At 40.3% G+C, this 17,429-nt stretch overlaps 3 protein-coding genes across 5 annotated transcripts in view; 1 reads left to right on the forward strand and 2 right to left on the reverse strand.

The window, feature by feature from the left end:
• CEP76 (centrosomal protein 76) overlaps positions 1–5,604 on the reverse strand; it is a 15,091-nt gene extending 9,487 nt beyond the window's left edge. For 2 of the 3 annotated variants that reach the window (XM_014256908.2, XM_005517276.3), the window contains exons 1-6: positions 5,449–5,604; positions 4,028–4,183; positions 3,623–3,704; positions 3,024–3,248; positions 2,308–2,493; positions 474–571 (exon numbers count right to left, since the gene is read on the reverse strand). In XM_014256908.2, the coding sequence (XP_014112383.2) occupies positions 474–571; positions 2,308–2,493; positions 3,024–3,248; positions 3,623–3,704; positions 4,028–4,183; positions 5,449–5,604 (903 nt within the window). Of the gene's footprint in view, positions 1–473; positions 572–2,307; positions 2,494–3,023; positions 3,249–3,622; positions 3,705–4,027; positions 4,184–4,492; positions 4,625–5,448 lie in introns of those variants that run through there. The other variant, XM_088065520.1, reaches the window with a different exon arrangement.
• Positions 5,605–5,651: 47 nt separating this feature from the next.
• Positions 5,652–14,375, forward strand: PSMG2 (proteasome assembly chaperone 2). Its single transcript, XM_005517277.3, has 7 exons — positions 5,652–5,788; positions 7,406–7,577; positions 8,361–8,419; positions 9,256–9,374; positions 10,659–10,832; positions 12,035–12,155; positions 12,499–14,375. Exons 1-7 carry the CDS (start codon positions 5,720–5,722, stop codon positions 12,589–12,591), a joined length of 807 nt encoding a protein of 268 aa, XP_005517334.1. The 5' UTR covers positions 5,652–5,719; the 3' UTR covers positions 12,592–14,375.
• A 2,170-nt stretch (positions 14,376–16,545) lies between these two features.
• PTPN2 (protein tyrosine phosphatase non-receptor type 2) overlaps positions 16,546–17,429 on the reverse strand; it is a 30,043-nt gene continuing 29,159 nt past the window's right edge. Inside the window, exon 10 of the mRNA XM_005517279.2 lies at positions 16,546–16,907. Coding sequence (XP_005517336.1) covers positions 16,886–16,907 — 22 coding nt within the window. The 3' untranslated portion in view covers positions 16,546–16,885. The remainder of the gene's footprint in view (positions 16,908–17,429) is intronic.

Raw genomic sequence — 17,429 nt, forward strand, 5'->3', positions numbered from 1 at the left:
ATTTCTTGTTTGTAGGTTCATATATTAGGCTTGACTGAAGTAATGCTCATTTTAAGTAATGCATTTCTGCACAGAAGGATTGCTCAGATTGTAATGTGCAGAAGAATATCTGCATGCACCTTCAGGCCAACATTTACTGGCTTTCCAAGCAGAATAGCTAACTTGAAATTACTCTTTCACATGGGAAAGAGCAAGAAAACACTTTGCTACCTGAAGAAAATTAGATATATTGCATCTTTCTTTTTTCTTCAGAGGTTTCGATAAAAGTAATTAGAAAAACCCATTACTGTAATATTTTGAGTAATGTCCAGTATAGACAAAGTAGTGTAAAAAAGGTAATTATATTTAAATTTAATAGAAGAAAAATAAATAAGTATTAAACAGTCAAAAACCCCACAGTCCTCAACATCTACAATTCTGTTCTTCTCCCCCACCAACAAAAGAGTAAGTTAGGCCTCCCAGAAATTACTTACTTGAGTACTAATTATTTCTGAAGAAAGTGTCTTATTAAGCTGTGGATACATTTCCAGTCTGATGTTTAAAACACCAACAGAAACTTTTGATTCTGTACCTTTGAAACAAAATAAGTTTTCATCAGGTCTCTCATATTTAATTTGCCTAGATTATTTTGGCCAGGCAGGGGCAAACCATTAAAATATGTATGTTAGCCTTATATAATCACAAAAAGTAAACTTCTTTAAACATAGACAAAGTAAGAATCTTTATTTAAATTTCAAACTCAAATGAGGCTGTAAGGAAGCATAATATGACCAAAAAAAGCACAGTTGTCTACATTCAAGACAATTATCCAAGGCCCTGTTTGCAGCCATTACTGGGACATACGAAATGAATTCTAGAATGGAATTCTAGAAATGTCTAGAATAGGCATCTAAAATCAAGTCAGAGAATCACATACTGTAAATGTGCCTATTCCTACTGATTACACAAGTAGCTCAAATTTAAATAGTTGGAAATAAGTGAAGTTCATCTTCCCCCAGGATGCAGTTCATTATGAAGGACCCTGTCTGTCACACGAAGCGATTACTCAACTTAAAAAACTTTCCAAAATAACAAACAACTGAACAACCCCCTTCAACTTAATGTTGTTGCCTAATGCTGAAATTGAAATTACATAAACAACAATAAGCATTAAAAAACATGTTACAAATGGGTCCACATGCAATACGAGTAACAGAAGCCTGGCATAACAGTTCATCTGTTTATGTGAGATGGCAGCATCCTTTGATGCTCTTGACGCATTTTGTACAATGACAGGATTTTGAAGAGGAGAAAAAACACTGGATTTACTGGACTGATACTTTATTACCTGGGAAAAAAGCTAATGAGAATGAAATTTAACTTGCTCCATCACCCATCTGAGAATTAAGCTTAACTTATTTGCTATGCATTTTCAAGTCGTTATAGAAAATTAAAATCAGAATGGCCTGAGTTGGATGGGATCTTAGAGATCACCTAGTTCCAACCCCACTGCCATGGGCAGGGACACCTTCCACAAAATCACATTGCTCAGAGTTCCATCCGACCTGGCCTTGAACGCTTCTCAGGATGTGGCATCCACAGCTTTTCTGGGCAACCTGTTCCCGTGCCTCACCACCCTCACAGGAAATAATTTCTTGCTCATATCTCATCTAAATCTACTCTCATTCAGTTTGAATCCATCCTGCCTTGTCCTGTCATTACTTGCTCTTGTAAAAAGACTTGTAGGAAGTCATGAGAGACCTAGTCTTCATTCACTAAATCATATCCTAACAACCTGTGTTGGAACTCCTGAGAAGAGGACTGGGGACAAGAGACACACAAAAACACATGTGTGTACTAACTGCTAAGCACCTAAACCAAGCCATTCAGATAAGACACTTCCAGCTACTGGGATAAATGGGAGCAGATCCCTTTCTCCAGCAATTGTTAATTTGCTATGAAAGGCACACAAGCTGGATTTTACTCCCCAGTGCACCGATCAGATTTATTCCTGGAGATGGAACTACTGGATTTTTGATTGGTTGGTTTGATTCTGATAACTTAACCAGGTTTTGCAATAATCAATAGTGAGAATTCCCAGACATGGGGACCATTTTTACATGGGATCTGGAATGCTCATTTTTAGCAGCTTGGTAACAGAAAAATTAATCTGACCATTAAGTCTACTAGGCATTTTTTAAGGATACTTTACAGTTACTTCTGAATTGAAGAAAAAAAAAATTATATCAAAAATACTGCTTTAAGCTTGTAAGCAAGCTCAGTACCCAAATTTTAAGTCTTCATAACATACTTATTTTTCATGCTTACCTACACCCAGGAGTTCCACAGCAACGTTTGTTATGCCGTTCTCTGCAGCCAAGACAGACCTCCACTCCAAGAAATAGGATGCTACCAGTGTGGTCTCACCAAATGTGTCTGTTTTGATCAGTACCATATGCACTGGGTCACATATAGATAACATAGTGGTTGCATCCACCATCTTACTTCCATCACCTGCCATTATTAAACCAAAATAAGATAGCAAGAATATTATCATCCCAAGTTCTCATCAGAATTTTAAAACAGTATGCAACAAAATGCAATGTATGTAATAAGTACAAAACACAATCTATGTACTAAGTATAAAGAAAGATCTTGAGTCCAGGAGTGTAACCAATGGTCCCATCTCTAAAACCACACTCATTTTACGACAGAGCTACAGAGAGATTACAGAGAAGATAAAATTACTTTGTAGTTGAGTACTGCAATGCAACTAGTTCAGACACACAAAAAAATAAAATGGAATTAACATTTAAGAATGGATAAAGTTGGGCAATCTCAAGTTAGAGTGAAAAAGAAGGAAAAGAGCAAGAGCAGAGAAAGATCTACAAGTGGCATAACCCAATACAGTCATCTGTTTCCTCAGGAAAACAACACAAAAAACAGGAAATAAATCCACTAAATAATATAAACATATTTCACAATAACTCTTAGGTCAGAAAAAATTCCAACAGCATCAGCTCTAAGCCCACAATATTCCTTACCTAGGCTATCCCTGTGTATTTCAAGTAGAAAACCATCCTGAAAATCTGGCTCACAGGCACAGGGTACAGGTTTGGAACGGAAGCGCTGGTTTCGAAAATGTAAACACAGAGTGAAGGTAGAACAGATCTGGCCAGGCAGAGGCTCTGGTTCCTGAAGATGCTCCAGAAAAGCTTTTCCACCCAAAACCTGAAGGTAAAGATACCTCCGTGTTGGGTCTATGTTAGCTGTAAAGCGTAGCAATAAAAATGAAGAGACTACAAACAGATCTTAAAAAAGCTTAATTTGTTAAATATCAGCTAACTAAGAGGAGACTAGCAAAAAAAAAGAAACTTCTTTGAGACAAGTGCTTAGGAGAAGATTATTTTAAAATATATGGAAATTATCTTAGTGTAAAGTAAATTGAATAATAATAATAAATTGTATTTAATACAACACTGATTGCTGCTGCTCCTGCTTACATGAGTTTACTCCATGTGGATAAGCAGAGGAAACATATACCCTTATGCCAGTTCATACTGACATTCAGAGCACAAAAATCATAGATTTCAAATTTGTTTCAAAACTATGATCCAAACATTTAAATAAACAAGAAACATACTTTTTTTCAAAACTGGTGGTTCTCTGTCAACAAAATGTGTTGATGGTTTTGGAGCCGAAGTCCTCTCTGTTTCATTCACATCCTGGAATTACAATTAAGACTTTTTAAGGAGTCAAGGGATGCAGCAGTGCTCTTACTACAGTCTTCTAAAAATTAAAGAATCCTCCATTTAATCTGAATGCCATTCCTAAGGTATGCTCCCTTCTAAAACTGAACAAATATTTTTAGTGCAGTATTATCACCAAACCAATTTCAGCATATCCATTAATCTTCTCTACTTCTATAATGTCTCAAATCAGTAACATCCTTACAAACCTCCAGAAGAAGCATAGTTTAACTTTGTCAAAACACCATGTCAGAGAAAGGAACAAGCAGAAGTACTTCTTCTCTTCAAAAGCCACTTACAGTTACAAATTTAAGTTCCTTCACAACATCATCAATGATTCCCCGCTGTCTTAGGGCTTTAATCAGGTCTTCCGTGGACAGCTGCTGATGCTCAGGTGCCAGCTCTTCTCGTATAGTCTCAGCAAGAACTTCTCGTATCCTCCCATGGACATCCATCTGAAAGGAAGTTCACTACGTGTTACAAATGCCAGCTCTCCGTATGGCAGCAGGTACAACTTGCCAATTAAGTCTGTAGGGCTAAGGGTGTTTTCCTAGGAACACAGAATTAACTACACCAAAACACTGATCCTTTCAAAAAAAAATTACAAGCATACAAAACATAGGCATTCTCACTGCTCTTTGACAGTAACCCACCTTAAACTTCCCTCCTTACAAAAAGGTCTGTAAATCCATCAATTACAAAATGGTCATTGTTCTAATTTCTTGTCTCCCTCAAAATTCAAACCTAATATAATACTTCCTTACTTTTTAAGGGAAAAAATATGCTTTTATATAGGTAAGGCACAAAAGTAGTAGATCTCCCTTGCAGGCTTTCCCTGTGCTCAAAAGGAAGTCTGCGCATCATCTGAGCTGTAAAAGCAGATGAATTTATAGAGCTGACTCTCACACTGGAAGGATGTTAAGGACACAGCCACCAATACCTGAAACGGAATCACAGAATGACCTTGTTGGAAAACTTCTTAAAGATCATCTCATCCCAAAGCCCCTGCCATGGGCAGGGACACCTTTCACTAGACCAGATCACTCACAACCCCACCCAGCCTGGCCTTGGAACACTTCCAGGGATGGGGCATCCACAACTTCTCTGGGCAACCTGTTCCAGCCCCTCAGCAGCCATCACAGTGAAAAATTCTTCCTAATATCTAATCTAAACCTACTCTCTTTCATCCATCTCCCCTTGTCCTGTCATTACATGCTCTGGTAAAAAGTCTGTCTTCTTTCGTGCAGGCTTCCTTCAGGTACTGGAAGGCTGCTATAAAGTCTCCACTGAGCCTTCCCTTCTCCAAGCTGTGCTATCCCAGTTCTCTCAGCCTTTCCTCGAAGCAGAGGCGCTCCTTCCCTCTAAGCATCTTGCTGGCCTCCTCTGGACTCGCTCCATAACCCCGTTCTCCTGTGTGACACGTAGGAATATTCACCCCTACACTAACAAGCGATATAGGAGTTACAGCCTCCTTACTTATCAGTTCAAGACCCTCGCTCAAAGAGCAACAAGAAAATGACGAAGCGGCGCCTGGAAACCACCTGCAGCGAGAGACCCAAGTTGGGAAAACAAAGCGGGGCGCCGGAGCGGGCGCGCGCCGCCACCGCCTCAGCGGGCGCTGCCGCCACTCGCGGCCGGGTGACACCGGCACGGGGGCCGGCACAGCCCCCTGAGAGACAGGGGAAGGCTCTCCGGCGCCGGGACGCGGCGCCAGTCCCACCTTGAGCAGCTGCTGGTGGATGATCTGCTTCAGCTCGGAGGCTTTCTCCGGAGGCAGCGACATGGCGGACCCCGCAGGGAACGAGCCCCAACCGCCGCGCAGAGAGCGCGGGCAGCGCCGCCACCGCCCCCCGGCGGCAGCCCGTGGGTGCGGCATCCGCGCCCGGCTGCCTTCCTTCCTTCCTTTCTTCCTTCCTTACCTCCCTCCTCCTTTCCTTCCTTGCTTCCTTCCTTTCTTCACTGCCTGATTCCCTCCTCCCTTCCAGGCCGGCATGTTCATTCCATGCGACCGCGGCGGGGGCTCCGCCGCCCCCGACTTTAAAGGCTTCACTCTGCTCATGGTGAGTCACGCTCCTGCTTCCCCTTTCCCCCGCCCTCGGTGGGTTTGAGGGGTCGCTGTCCCCGGTCCCTGTGCTGTGGGCTCCGCTCCGCTCCTGTGGGACAGGACGGGACACGGGGGGCTCTGGTGTCTCTCCCTGCCCTGCCCGAGGGCCATCCCTGGGCACTTGGACGTGGGATAAACGGAGAAGTCGCAGGGCAGGCGGTGTGCGTGGAATCTGTGGGGTGTTCTGCCGAGGAAGTGAGCGTTTAGAGGGCTCTGTCTGCAGCAGAGCTTAGCTCGGTCTTCTCCATTTCTGTCAGCTTCTCTCCTCAGAACCTTGTGTTTGCCCCTGTCAAGACGATCAGTGCTAAGCCGCAACAGCTATGTTTTATTTTAGAGCAACAGCTATATGCTATTTCAGAGCTATAGCTATATGCTGTTGCTCTAAAAATCCGTGCGCCCTATGTGCTTTTACTGGATTTGCAGCACCCCTGGGTTGCCACTGCAATAAAAGCTTGGGATTTTTTTCATTTAGATGCGATATATAAATGTTTACAATGTAAAAAAAAAAAAATAAATCATTCTGCTACATTTACATCTCGGATTAGGATTGTTTTAGAAGTGTTTTTATCGCCTTCACACATGGTGTGACATCAGGTCATGTGCCCGATGTCAGTGTGGGGCGAGAGCTCCAGCGCAGGCTGCGGAGGGGCAAAAGCCGGCATTTCTCCCCTTGCCGAGTTAGCGGCAGGGAACCCCATCGCTTCCCAGGGAGGGCTGCACAGCCCGGGATGACTGTGCAGGCTGCGCAGGAAGTCATTCCCGGTCAGCTGACAAGCAGCAGGAAGCACATCACTGCCGAGCTCCTCGCGTGGGACTGGCGGGGAGCTGGGTACCAGCCAGGGCGTGGGGACACCCAGTGCTGCCGCGGCCTCCTTCACCTTCTGTCAGCCTCAAATACGGTGTCTTTCCGCAGTGGGCAGCAGCTACAATTCTTAGATTTGATTATAAATTAAAGGAAAGCAACCGAACCCTTTATGGTTGTCTTCCCATAATAGTTTGTTTGGAAGGACATAGACTCTTGACTTTCTCTTTCTGTGCCATCATATTAGGTCAGTATATTACATCAGTATCTGGCCCCTTTGATGATAACCCACAGCAATTCCTATGAAATTAATTTAAGGGCACCCTTATAATTTTCATCCTTAAAAAAATGAAAAACAACCTACTCTTGTTTATGGGTCAGTCCGAGATTTAGAGGCTTAATATGTAATACCAGTGCTGCATTTGGGCATCAAGTGAGGTTTGCCAGTCTCACATCAGTTGCTTGAGTGGCTTTTACCTTCTCTCAATCCAAAAATGTGGGGAAGGACGTAAGTTTCCAAGCTGTCCTTTCAGTTTACAGGGAGACAGGATTATTCACAGAAGTGGCCAGGATGTTTTTTGTCAGACAGGGACCAAATCCTGTATTTACCAATTCTTCTGGTAGGAAATAGTCACCTTTGCCAGAGGATGAGCAGCCACTTTTAGAAATCATGTTTGACCAGATTTTAAGGAATGTAAGCTTTCACTATTTGAAGAGCACCTTATGCTGTCCACAAAGCACGCTGTAATTCGGTTCATTCTGTTACTTCAGCCAGCAGTGTCCGTGGGAAATGTTGGTCAGTTGGCAATAGATCTGGTGATTTCCACACTTGACATGACTAAAGTTGGTTACTTCTACACCGATTGCCTGGTGCCAATGGTTGGAAATAACCCATATGCAACAGCAGAGGAAAATTCAACGGAGCTGAGTATAAATGCTGAAGGTGGGTATTGAATGCTAAAGGTATTTGCAGGAGGCATAAGATGCAAGAATATCACATTTACCTTTTTGTTGTTAAGTTTTGCTGATGTGCTTAAATTAAGGTCAGTAATAACAGCTGCAGAAACCTATAGATAGGAACATATTTACCCTTCACAGAGGAAACTGTTGCTATTGTTATTTTGGAAAATTAATTTGACATTTGGAACCAGCAAGAAATGTTGAATTTGAGCCATATTGCAGTGCAGCCAAAACTCTCTGTGGTGTTAATCCAAAGCACTATCAAGTGTGCACATACTTAAAATAAATTATTAGAATACAAGTTTAATTTCTGATTTAGAAGGATACTTATCAACTCTTCTTCCTTCCTACATACCTTTTTCCCTGTATAATGTTTCTCCCACTCCCCCTACAAATTCTTAGTTTCTTTCCCTATATTGATCATTGTATTTATTTTTTTACCCTCTTAAATCACAAAAATCTCAGAATAATCTGTCACTCTTTGCAAAGATGCATACATTATCTGCATCATTATGGGAGGAAAATCTTCATATATCCTTCGTAATTCAATCCTTGAATTTAGTACAACTGAAACTAAGTCTGATGAAAATACAATGCACAGAAATACGTGTTTTTAACACAGTGGATGTTATCAGGCTTTCTCGTATGAATTGATAGCTGAAAGGTTTATTATCCTGGTTTGTAAATGAGGTAATTCTTGATATATTCAAACCCAGATCTCTTTCTCAGTTTCTGCTTAACAAGAGTTAATGATTTCTTCTTGTAGTGTACTCCTTACCTTCAAAGAAACTTGTAGTTCTGCAGATCAGGTCACCTTTTATAAAGGTATGTATGTTCATTGATTGTTCTTACTTCACTGTTTGGTTTGAATAGTTCTGCTGGCAAATATTAAGTGGTCTGGCAAAATTATTTTTCTACTTCATGCTGTAACACCTTCTGCAGTTGGTACAGTTTTACTGATTTCTGCATTCACTGAGGGCTGAGGCTTTGCTTTTGTTTTTCCAAGCCCCACAACAGCTGCCTGTGTTGGTAGATTTTAGTGTAAATATCTCCTTAGTTAATAGGAGTCAAGAAAATAGGAAAATGGTGTGGGTTTTGATAGTTTGTTCTTTATTTCCTTTACATTTATTGTTTTTGTGTGTTCTTTGTAACAGCTTTATTTTTTTGTGTGTGTGCCATGCCAATTTAATTATTTCATAGTATTCTATATTCATTTTAACTGTGTTTGTTTGGTAAAAATTAGGAATTTAATATTGCTCATTAACTGGTCTGTAATTAGCTGTAATTTAAAATAAGCAGAATGGCATGACAGAAAAAAAAAATTTGTGGTGCAGTATTTTAGCTGTTCAAAGTGTGGCAAAATACTGCTTGATTCTGCCACCCCATCTTGCTCTAAAGCTTTTTCCTTTGCTATTAATGGCACACAAAACAGGTGGTACTGTTGTTGTTGATGTGGTCTTGATAATTCTTATAATTCTACATATTGTTTTGCTTAAGTAAACAACTAGGGCAGTTCTCTGCTTTCTAATAATTTATCTGTGGCTGAAGACTAAGTGGATATGAAGAATAATTTACATCACTGCTAAACATTATATATAACACCTAGTATTGTTAAGGACACAGTAAGTGTTTTACTTCTTTTTCTGTGTCTTTGCATAAAGAACAAGTACAGGCCATTTTGTGAAACCCTGCTTTCTTGGGTGAAGAGCAGCAAATATGCCAGGGTTGTCCTTCTGTCTAGCAGCCATGCGTACCAGCGTGATGATGAGCAGCTTCTGGGGTATGTTTGTGTCCTTAAAAGACCCAACTGATGTTTCTGGGTGTTCTTGACTGATATATTTCCCTCTGCGTCCAGTAATGAGTACTTTTGCAGGGTGCTTTTGCTTGCATGTGTATATAGGTAATAAAATGCTTAGTATGCTGTTATAACATGATGTTATACAGTATTAGTCTCTGAATTTTCTGGGTTACTAGTGTCAAAAGTACTGATCAAATGAAAAGCTGCAAGTAAATTGCAGCTGCCCTGCATTGCCTCAGTTTTAACTTCTTGTGGCTGCAAGCAATGTTAGGGATTAACTGCTGACATTCAGGTCAAAGGTTAGATTTTTAACAGTTGATTGCAATATTGCTTTGTTTCTGACATCTTTGTCATCATTCTGTGTTTGAAAGGTTTTCTTTGATACAGCAAGTTGTCATTTTTTTTTTTTTTAATAGGAGGTTACCAGTTACTATTTGTTGGGAGGCAACTACAAGGTTGCAATTTTTTTACTAGCTATTACCCATCCAAAAACCAGGCATGTCTTGTTGATTGATGACGTCATAATTGGTGATTTAATGAGAAACAAATAAAATCAGTATTTCTGCAATTGTTATCTTCAGACTCTGTAAATGTATAGGGCCTCAAAGGAGGTTTAGATCTATGTATGTCCCAGATATAGTGGTAGATCCATACAATTGCAGGATAGCCAGCTAACATGGAATGAAATGAGAGGGACTGATGGTTATTTGATGAGGTCTAAGTCATAAGTTGTGATTTAAACCCTCCAAGCTCCCTCAGCACCACAGAACAACTGCCTTATAGCAGATTTACTAAAGAGTGAGGGTAGTGCATTCAGAAAATACTTTTAACTTGACTAAAGTCTGAATGTATTAGTACTGTGAGGTTACTAAAAATACTGTATCATGGTGAGTCTAAGTTTACCCTGACAGATTTTGAATTAATCACTTCAATCTGAAGGAAGAAAAAGGACAATTTATTTGTAGATTATTTTAACAACCATAAGCAGTTCCCCCATATATGTGCTTAGGCATTTGGCACTTTCCAGTTATTTGAGCCTCTAAAAGGGTACCTAAGTTCTATTTGTGAAAGAAAGTTGAGTAGTTTGTACAGTTTTGAGGCCACAGACTTACTTTCTAACTTTGATCTGAAGAGGGAGAGAATGTTGGAGCAGTTCTTCCCTGTAGGTGTGAGGTCCTCACTGCTTGCACCTTCTGTCTGCCACAAGTGATAACTGGGGCAGTGTCCTTCCTTGGCGGACTGAATGCACCCTTGACTTGTTTCTAGGACACCACTGCGCTACCTCCTCACACCTGATCTGGAGAAAGCAGTTGGAAGCCGCATGAAGGAGCTAAACTGGAAAGAAATGGAAAAAGTAGCAGCTTACCCTGGAGTAAGTGATACAGACAAAGTTCTGCATATACCTGGAGGTGGCATCACAAAATTATTATTTACTGAGAGGTGAGTTGCCTAAAGATAAGCATAGAAAGAAACCAGAAATCTTTTTTTTTAGTACTTTATATTATAAACTGCTATGTTATAGGAAAAGTCCTTTTTGTAGAACAGAGCTTTATAGGAAAATAATTTCTTCCAAGTCAGGCCCATAATTAAGAGGAAGAGAAATAGGGAGTCCTGGATCATAAAGTTAGAGTAAGATAAAAATATAAGTGAATAGGCTAAAGGAAAATAATGAAGTCTAAATTTACAGTTATGATCACAATCAATATAGTATCTGATATTATCCAAACCACAATTTGTATGTAGTAGAATTCCTGTACCTGTGCTACTTTAACTAAAACTGTTTCCTGAGGCAAATAGTTCCAATGTCAGTTACAGAGAAAACCCCAAAAACCCACAAACAATTCTAAACACTATGAATGAGTTAAGATTTCAGGGCCAGCCAAAAAATTAGATGTGGGGGTTTTGTTAAAAGGTGCACACATCAGAAGTTGTGCTGAAAGCTGAGTTTTTAAATTTTAGAAACTAATACCCATTTATAGCACAACTGTGTGGTTCTGCAAAAGATGGGTTGTGTCAGTTGGAAAATTGACTTTTATTTTTTAATTATTACTTTTGACACCTGACCGCACTGTTGCATTCAACAGCAGCAAAGTTACTAATGCCATGCTTACCTTTATACTGACTTCAGTATGGAAACAGTATACAGTTGCAAGAGAAAAGACCTGCCAGGATTTGAGGTAAAAAAATTTTAAATAACCATCTTAATATCTCAATTAAAAAATGAGAATATTCTGAGCGAAGCAGTGATATACAGCCTGCAAAACTACTGGTTTAAAATATACAGAAAGATAAGGAGTGATTGTATCAAAGGATGCGTATAAGCACCTCACCAGCAAAAAAATGCAAACTAAGTATGTTAAAGGCCTGAATACACTTGCAAGATGTAGGATTCCTGCCTTGAAAAGTAAAAGAAAATTAAAGAACAAATTCAAGACTAAGCAAAAGAGCATGAAGTGTGAAAATGCAATCAAGGAAATCTGGAGAGGAATATATATATATATATATATATATTTCCATACATTTTTCCTTTTTGGTTTTGGGTTTTCACAAGATATATGCATATTATTGCTGCTCTTAATACATAAATACAATTGTTGTGGATTGAAAAACAAAATATAAATGCATGCTCATTTTTGTTGCAGCTGTTCAGAGGGAATCCAAATGGCAGTTCTTCTGAAATTTTGCTCAGAAGGAGACAACATCCCTGATGCATTTGTTCTTGTTAACTATCTAAATGAATGGCTCCAGCTAATTAAAAGTGAAGTAAGTATTGTTTGATCCAAAGTTCTTGCTTTCATATTTTATATCCATTATTTTCATTTTTCTTCAGTCCAGATGGGTTCATTTTGGCCAAATAAAATATATAATTGTATTAAAATCTCACTGGGAGTCTCCCCACCTGAAAAAACAAATCTGAACACCAGTTCTTTTGTTTGACAGGTGTGGGCAAAAATTGTGCAAAGGTTTGATGGAGTTTTCTCTTCCAGTGCCTTTCTCTAAAGCAACCCACCGTGACACTGACACTTGTACTGCTGCCCATTATTTTAATATCTGTGCCAGTTACATCATTACAACTTAAAACTTAATTATTCTGGGTTTGTTGCAGAGCAACAATTCCACAGATCCTTCTTCACAGTGGAAGATACCGAGTTCTTGGCGCTTACTCTTTGGCAATGGTCTCCCACCTGCCCTCTTCTGATCAGCTCTGAACTCGCTGTGAGTCGCAGGTGTCCCTTGAGGTGGTGATTACACAGTAATTGCCAAGGAGCAGGAGCTTGCTTTGGTGTCTACATAAATGCTTTATTTAAGAAAAATTTCTTTTGTGGATGTGGGTAGTTAAAGAAATTAAGGTAACTTTCACAAACTCACCAAAGAAATATGTTTTGTACAGTTGTTTATTGAGTGACTTTGGTTGGAAGTTTTTTCTAATAAAATATTTTTTAAGAAACCTTTTTCCCTGGTTAAGTGTTACTGCCATGGACAAGCTTAAGGTGCTCCTTTTTAATGCCACTGGGAACTGAGTGATATGTAGGCATGGATTTTCTTGGAAGATAAACCCCTCCACTTTCACATCATCTGTGGGTCTTAACTTTTTTTTCAAGACTTCCTGGTGAGGTAAGTGAAAGTCGAAGTGATCTGGTTTTGCCTTCTTTTCCCAATGCTGTTGTGGTAGCTTCAACTAGGGAGACTGCAAGCAGTGTAACAGCCTGTTCTGTCTTTTCTGTCTGCATAGAGTTGTAGAACAGTGTGTGTTAGAAGGGATCCTGAAGATCCTCTAGTTCTAACCCCACTGCTGTAGGCAAGGACACGCTCCACTAGACTGGGTTGCTCAGAGCCCCAGCCAACCTGGTCTTAAAACACTTCCAGGGGTGTGGCATCTACAACTTTTCTTGGCAACTTGAGTCTGTGCCTCACTACCTTACAGTAAAAAATTTCTTCCTAAAATCTAAGAGGTTTTCCCTCTTTCCTCCCTTTAAAGCATCACCAACAGAACACTTTCCTGTCACAAAGTTACTCTGAACATTTTGTGCATATTTTATAGCAAACATAAAAAGGATTACCAAACCAACTGGTCAGATTAACAAATATTCTGAGTGGTGTATTACAAAAGAAATGTGCAAGAGTTCCTCCTAAATCAAACTACAGTACTTAGCATTAATGAAAATACTTGCAAAAGCACACTCTAATAATTTTGCCATTTTCCTAAACCTACTCTTAGTTTGAAATCACTTCCCTTTATACTTTCACTACATGCCCTTGCAAAAAGTCCTCCTCCAGCTCTCTTGTAGGGTCCCTCTGGGAACCGGGAGGCCACAGTTAGGTTACCCCTGAGCCCTCTCTTTTTCAGGCTTCTGTTCCATTTCCAGAAGCTGCTAAGATGCTGAAACGAAAGCTTTCTAGGTCAATGAGCCTTCTAGATTGAACATTAATACAGTGCTCTGAAATAAAAAGGAATCAGGGAACCTTGCCTGATATCAGGCAGTCTGGTATCTGTGCATTTTACAGGCTTAGTCTGAGACAGCAGTTGTGTGATGGACAGTTCACATGTTCAGTGTTTGTCATGGTACTTGCTGCACTATAGCATTTAGCTATGTGTTCAATTTTGACCTTTTAGAAGTGCTTTGTCACAGCTGATTTAAAAACAACTTCAGATCATGGATGGTCAATTTTAGAGTTGAGACATGAGAATTAACCAAAATACATTTTTAGGAGTTCCCACAGGTATCCAGACTGGTAAGCTGGCAAGTCAAAATGCAGATGCAGTCAGGGAATGAAAACAAAAGGCCATGTGTAGCACAAGGCAAGTCTGATAAGCCTAAAGCTAGTTGGAAAAATAACCATATTCAAATTAAGCCAAGTGACTACGAAGTGTATACAGAGCAGGAGAGCAAATTAAGTCTTGAGGGACTGAAGGACCAGACAGAAGCAATGAAAGGGGTGTTCTTTGCTTCACAATGCTTTCCTTAAGTGAGTCATAGATGTTCACTACCTCCTCAAGAGCAAAACCTTGAGAAGGGAAAAAGAGGACACTGGGAATACTTTCTGAAAGAGAAAATCCTCAGGGCTTTCCTATTCCCTGTGAAGAAGGTAGAGGGCAGTCAGATTCTTGCGAGAAGAAAAAGGACGCAGCTTCTCCAAGGCCGGCAGTTCTGTGGGCGGCGCTGCCCTTGGCCCTGAGCCACTCCTGCTTCCAGTGCCCGGGACAGGCAAGCGCAGCCCCTGCACACAATAAAACTTTCCTGCAGGACAAGGCTGCACCTTTGCTGTGCTGTTCAGATGACTAGCAAAAGTAAAAACACCTCTGCAACACTGCCCTTGAGCATGGGGAAATAAAATGGCAGTCAGTTAATCACAGCTTGTTCATTTGGAACAAAACCCCTTTCACAAGTCTGATCACTTTAACATCACTTCTTTAAAAGTTACAAAGACACACTCACTTGGTCCTTTCTCTCCCCTTCCTTCACTTTTTAAAATCCTTTCCCAACAGTAGTCATGAAGCGGGGCCTGTGTAGAAATTAACGACACAAGTACACAGGTCTGAAAGCAAGACTTCTCCTGTCACAAGACAGCACTCAACAAAACCCAACAACACCCTGGTTTTGGAACTATTCTACCCTGATCTACTTTGCCAGTTCACTGAGTTGGCTGACATCAACTTTATTCCAGCATCTCAGTAGCTGAAAATGATGTAAAAACTAAGGACAATCAGCATTTTTATTAGGATACTCAGCTGGCTATGCCCCACAAGATAAACTAGTTGTATGTCATAGCAGCAGGTAGAATAAGGCACAGGCACATTTCTAGTAGTCATGCACTGTATGCTTACTCACAGCTCTGAAAATAATGAAAACCTAAACCATAGCTAAGGGTGAAAGGCATGAATAGCTGAGAGCTTTATCCAAAGATGTCCCAAGTGGTATAAACAGGCCCTGTTCCTGTAATCAACAATAGCAGTGTTTGTTGCAGTGGTTTTGGCAGAGCTTGATCCCTTGCTATAAACACTCCTAGCTTCACAGCTGCACCATCTTGAAAATTAAATCTGAATCAAGTCACAATGTTGTTTTTTCCTTCAGCATAGGCTCAGAACAGTGGTAATCATGTAAAGAAAAAAAAATTTGGACCCAACTAGACTGGCAATTTAGACTATTTCAGGATGGTGTCAAGTGTGTCTTTAGCTCAAGTAATAGCATTAAGTACTCCCCTGCTTTGGCTTCCCCTTCAAGTTCAACACAACTCTGAATATGACTGCTTTCATGAATGGGCCTCAAGACCAAGTTTGGTAAAATTTCAGGCTGCTGCCTTTTTTAGCAAAAACTGTCTGAGTTGGCCTAGATTTCCTCCTCTTCCACACTTCATTTTCAGTAACAATATGACTTGTACAAAAACCTGTTAAAAATATGCAAGGTGCAAATTCCATGTAGAACATCACCACATGCCAGTTTAGACAGTCACAGAAAATATATAGAGTTCTGTGAGTTAAGGTTTATCTGAAACCATCAGAGAACAAATGCAGAATTGAGATCAGCTCTGTTACAGCACAGGGCTGAAAACCCTCCTGGACTCATTGGAAGAACTCCTTTAAGCAGCACTCTGCCTTACCCATTTCCAATCCATCCTGACTATATCAAGAACACTGACAGAATGTGGGAGACATGAAGGAAAATACTGTACATAGAACACACAGCAATGGCACAATCCAAAACCTGTTTAATTACAGACACCATTGACTTTTGTGCGCTTCATTTTTGTTCCTCAGCTCCCGTTAACTATGGACAATCATGGGTCAAGAGAGGCAAGGTTTTCCCTCTTTCCTCCCTTTAAAGCATCACCAAGAGAACAATTTCCTGTCACAGTTACTCTGAACATTTTGTGCATATTTTATAGCAAACATAAAAAGGATTACCAAACCGACTGGTCAGATTAACAAATATTCTGAGTGGTGTATTACAAAAGAAATGTGCAAGAGTTCCTCCTAAATCAAACTACAGTACTTAGCATTAATGAAAATACTTGCATAAAGCACACTCTAATAATTTTACCATTTTCCAGTTAAGACAGGTAGCAGGAAACCTTAAGGCAAAACCCTTCTTTTTACACAACACACACTCTTAACAGGTTCTCCCTAACATAACGCGCACACAACAGCACATCATCAATTTAAAAAAATATTTAATGCTGCCAAAAAGTATAAAAATACAATAAGAATGGCAGTACAAAACAAAATACTTCCTAATTTATTTCTTTTACATCTTTCTACATTAATACAGGCATTATAAAAACAAAAGATGGCATATTATTTTGTTTTGCAAAGTGGTACACGCTGCTGGTGGTCTTCATCCCCTCGGTGCAGTTTACGCTGTAAACAGATAACTGAGGTCTTCTTGGTACTTAACAGACCTCACTTTTTGTTCCCGAAGAGGGGGGTCATGTCTCGCTTTGCATGTCAATAATTTGCAGTTTATAGCTGCAGAATATTCACAAGTCTCGAAGGCTTAGGTGTCAGTCAGTCTCGGCCTGCGACATACAACCAAAAGAAAGTCACCGATTCAGTACAGAGTACGGGGATAAAAAACAACAACAAAAAGAAGAGCTAAGAACTGACAGTGGGTTTGCAGCTCACTGTCAACACCAAACAGCTTCTCATGTGTTCCCTGCAGCAACTACTGCCTCTGATCAACTACTCTTGGAAAGTCGTTGCTTTTCCAGAACATATTTCAATGTTACGGTATAAGGCACATCCTTGCTGGAGAGTCTCAAGTACAGGTCTCAGTCCAGCAAACCACTTCCTCACACATGTAACTACAAGCACTGCAGAAGTCTCCTTGGGCCTCAGAGGGACTGTAGCAGGCTACATCTCAAGACACATCACCTCTCACAGCTCTGGAGGCAAGTTCTGCTACAGCAGCTCAAAAGTAACTGTTTCTAGGAAGAAGATTTCCTGTACTGAAAAAGACACCCCAGCACTAGACATTTTGTTCTTAGGCAAGGGAAGGCTCTACTCCCAGAGTCTACAGAAAAAGACCTTGGCATTCACAG

The sequence above is a fragment of the Pseudopodoces humilis genome, chromosome 1, assembly GCF_049639895.1.
Source record: "Pseudopodoces humilis isolate 2021_Gansu_Grassland_sample_001 chromosome 1, ASM4963989v1, whole genome shotgun sequence".
In the NCBI taxonomy this organism is placed as follows: Eukaryota; Metazoa; Chordata; class Aves; order Passeriformes; family Paridae; genus Pseudopodoces; species Pseudopodoces humilis.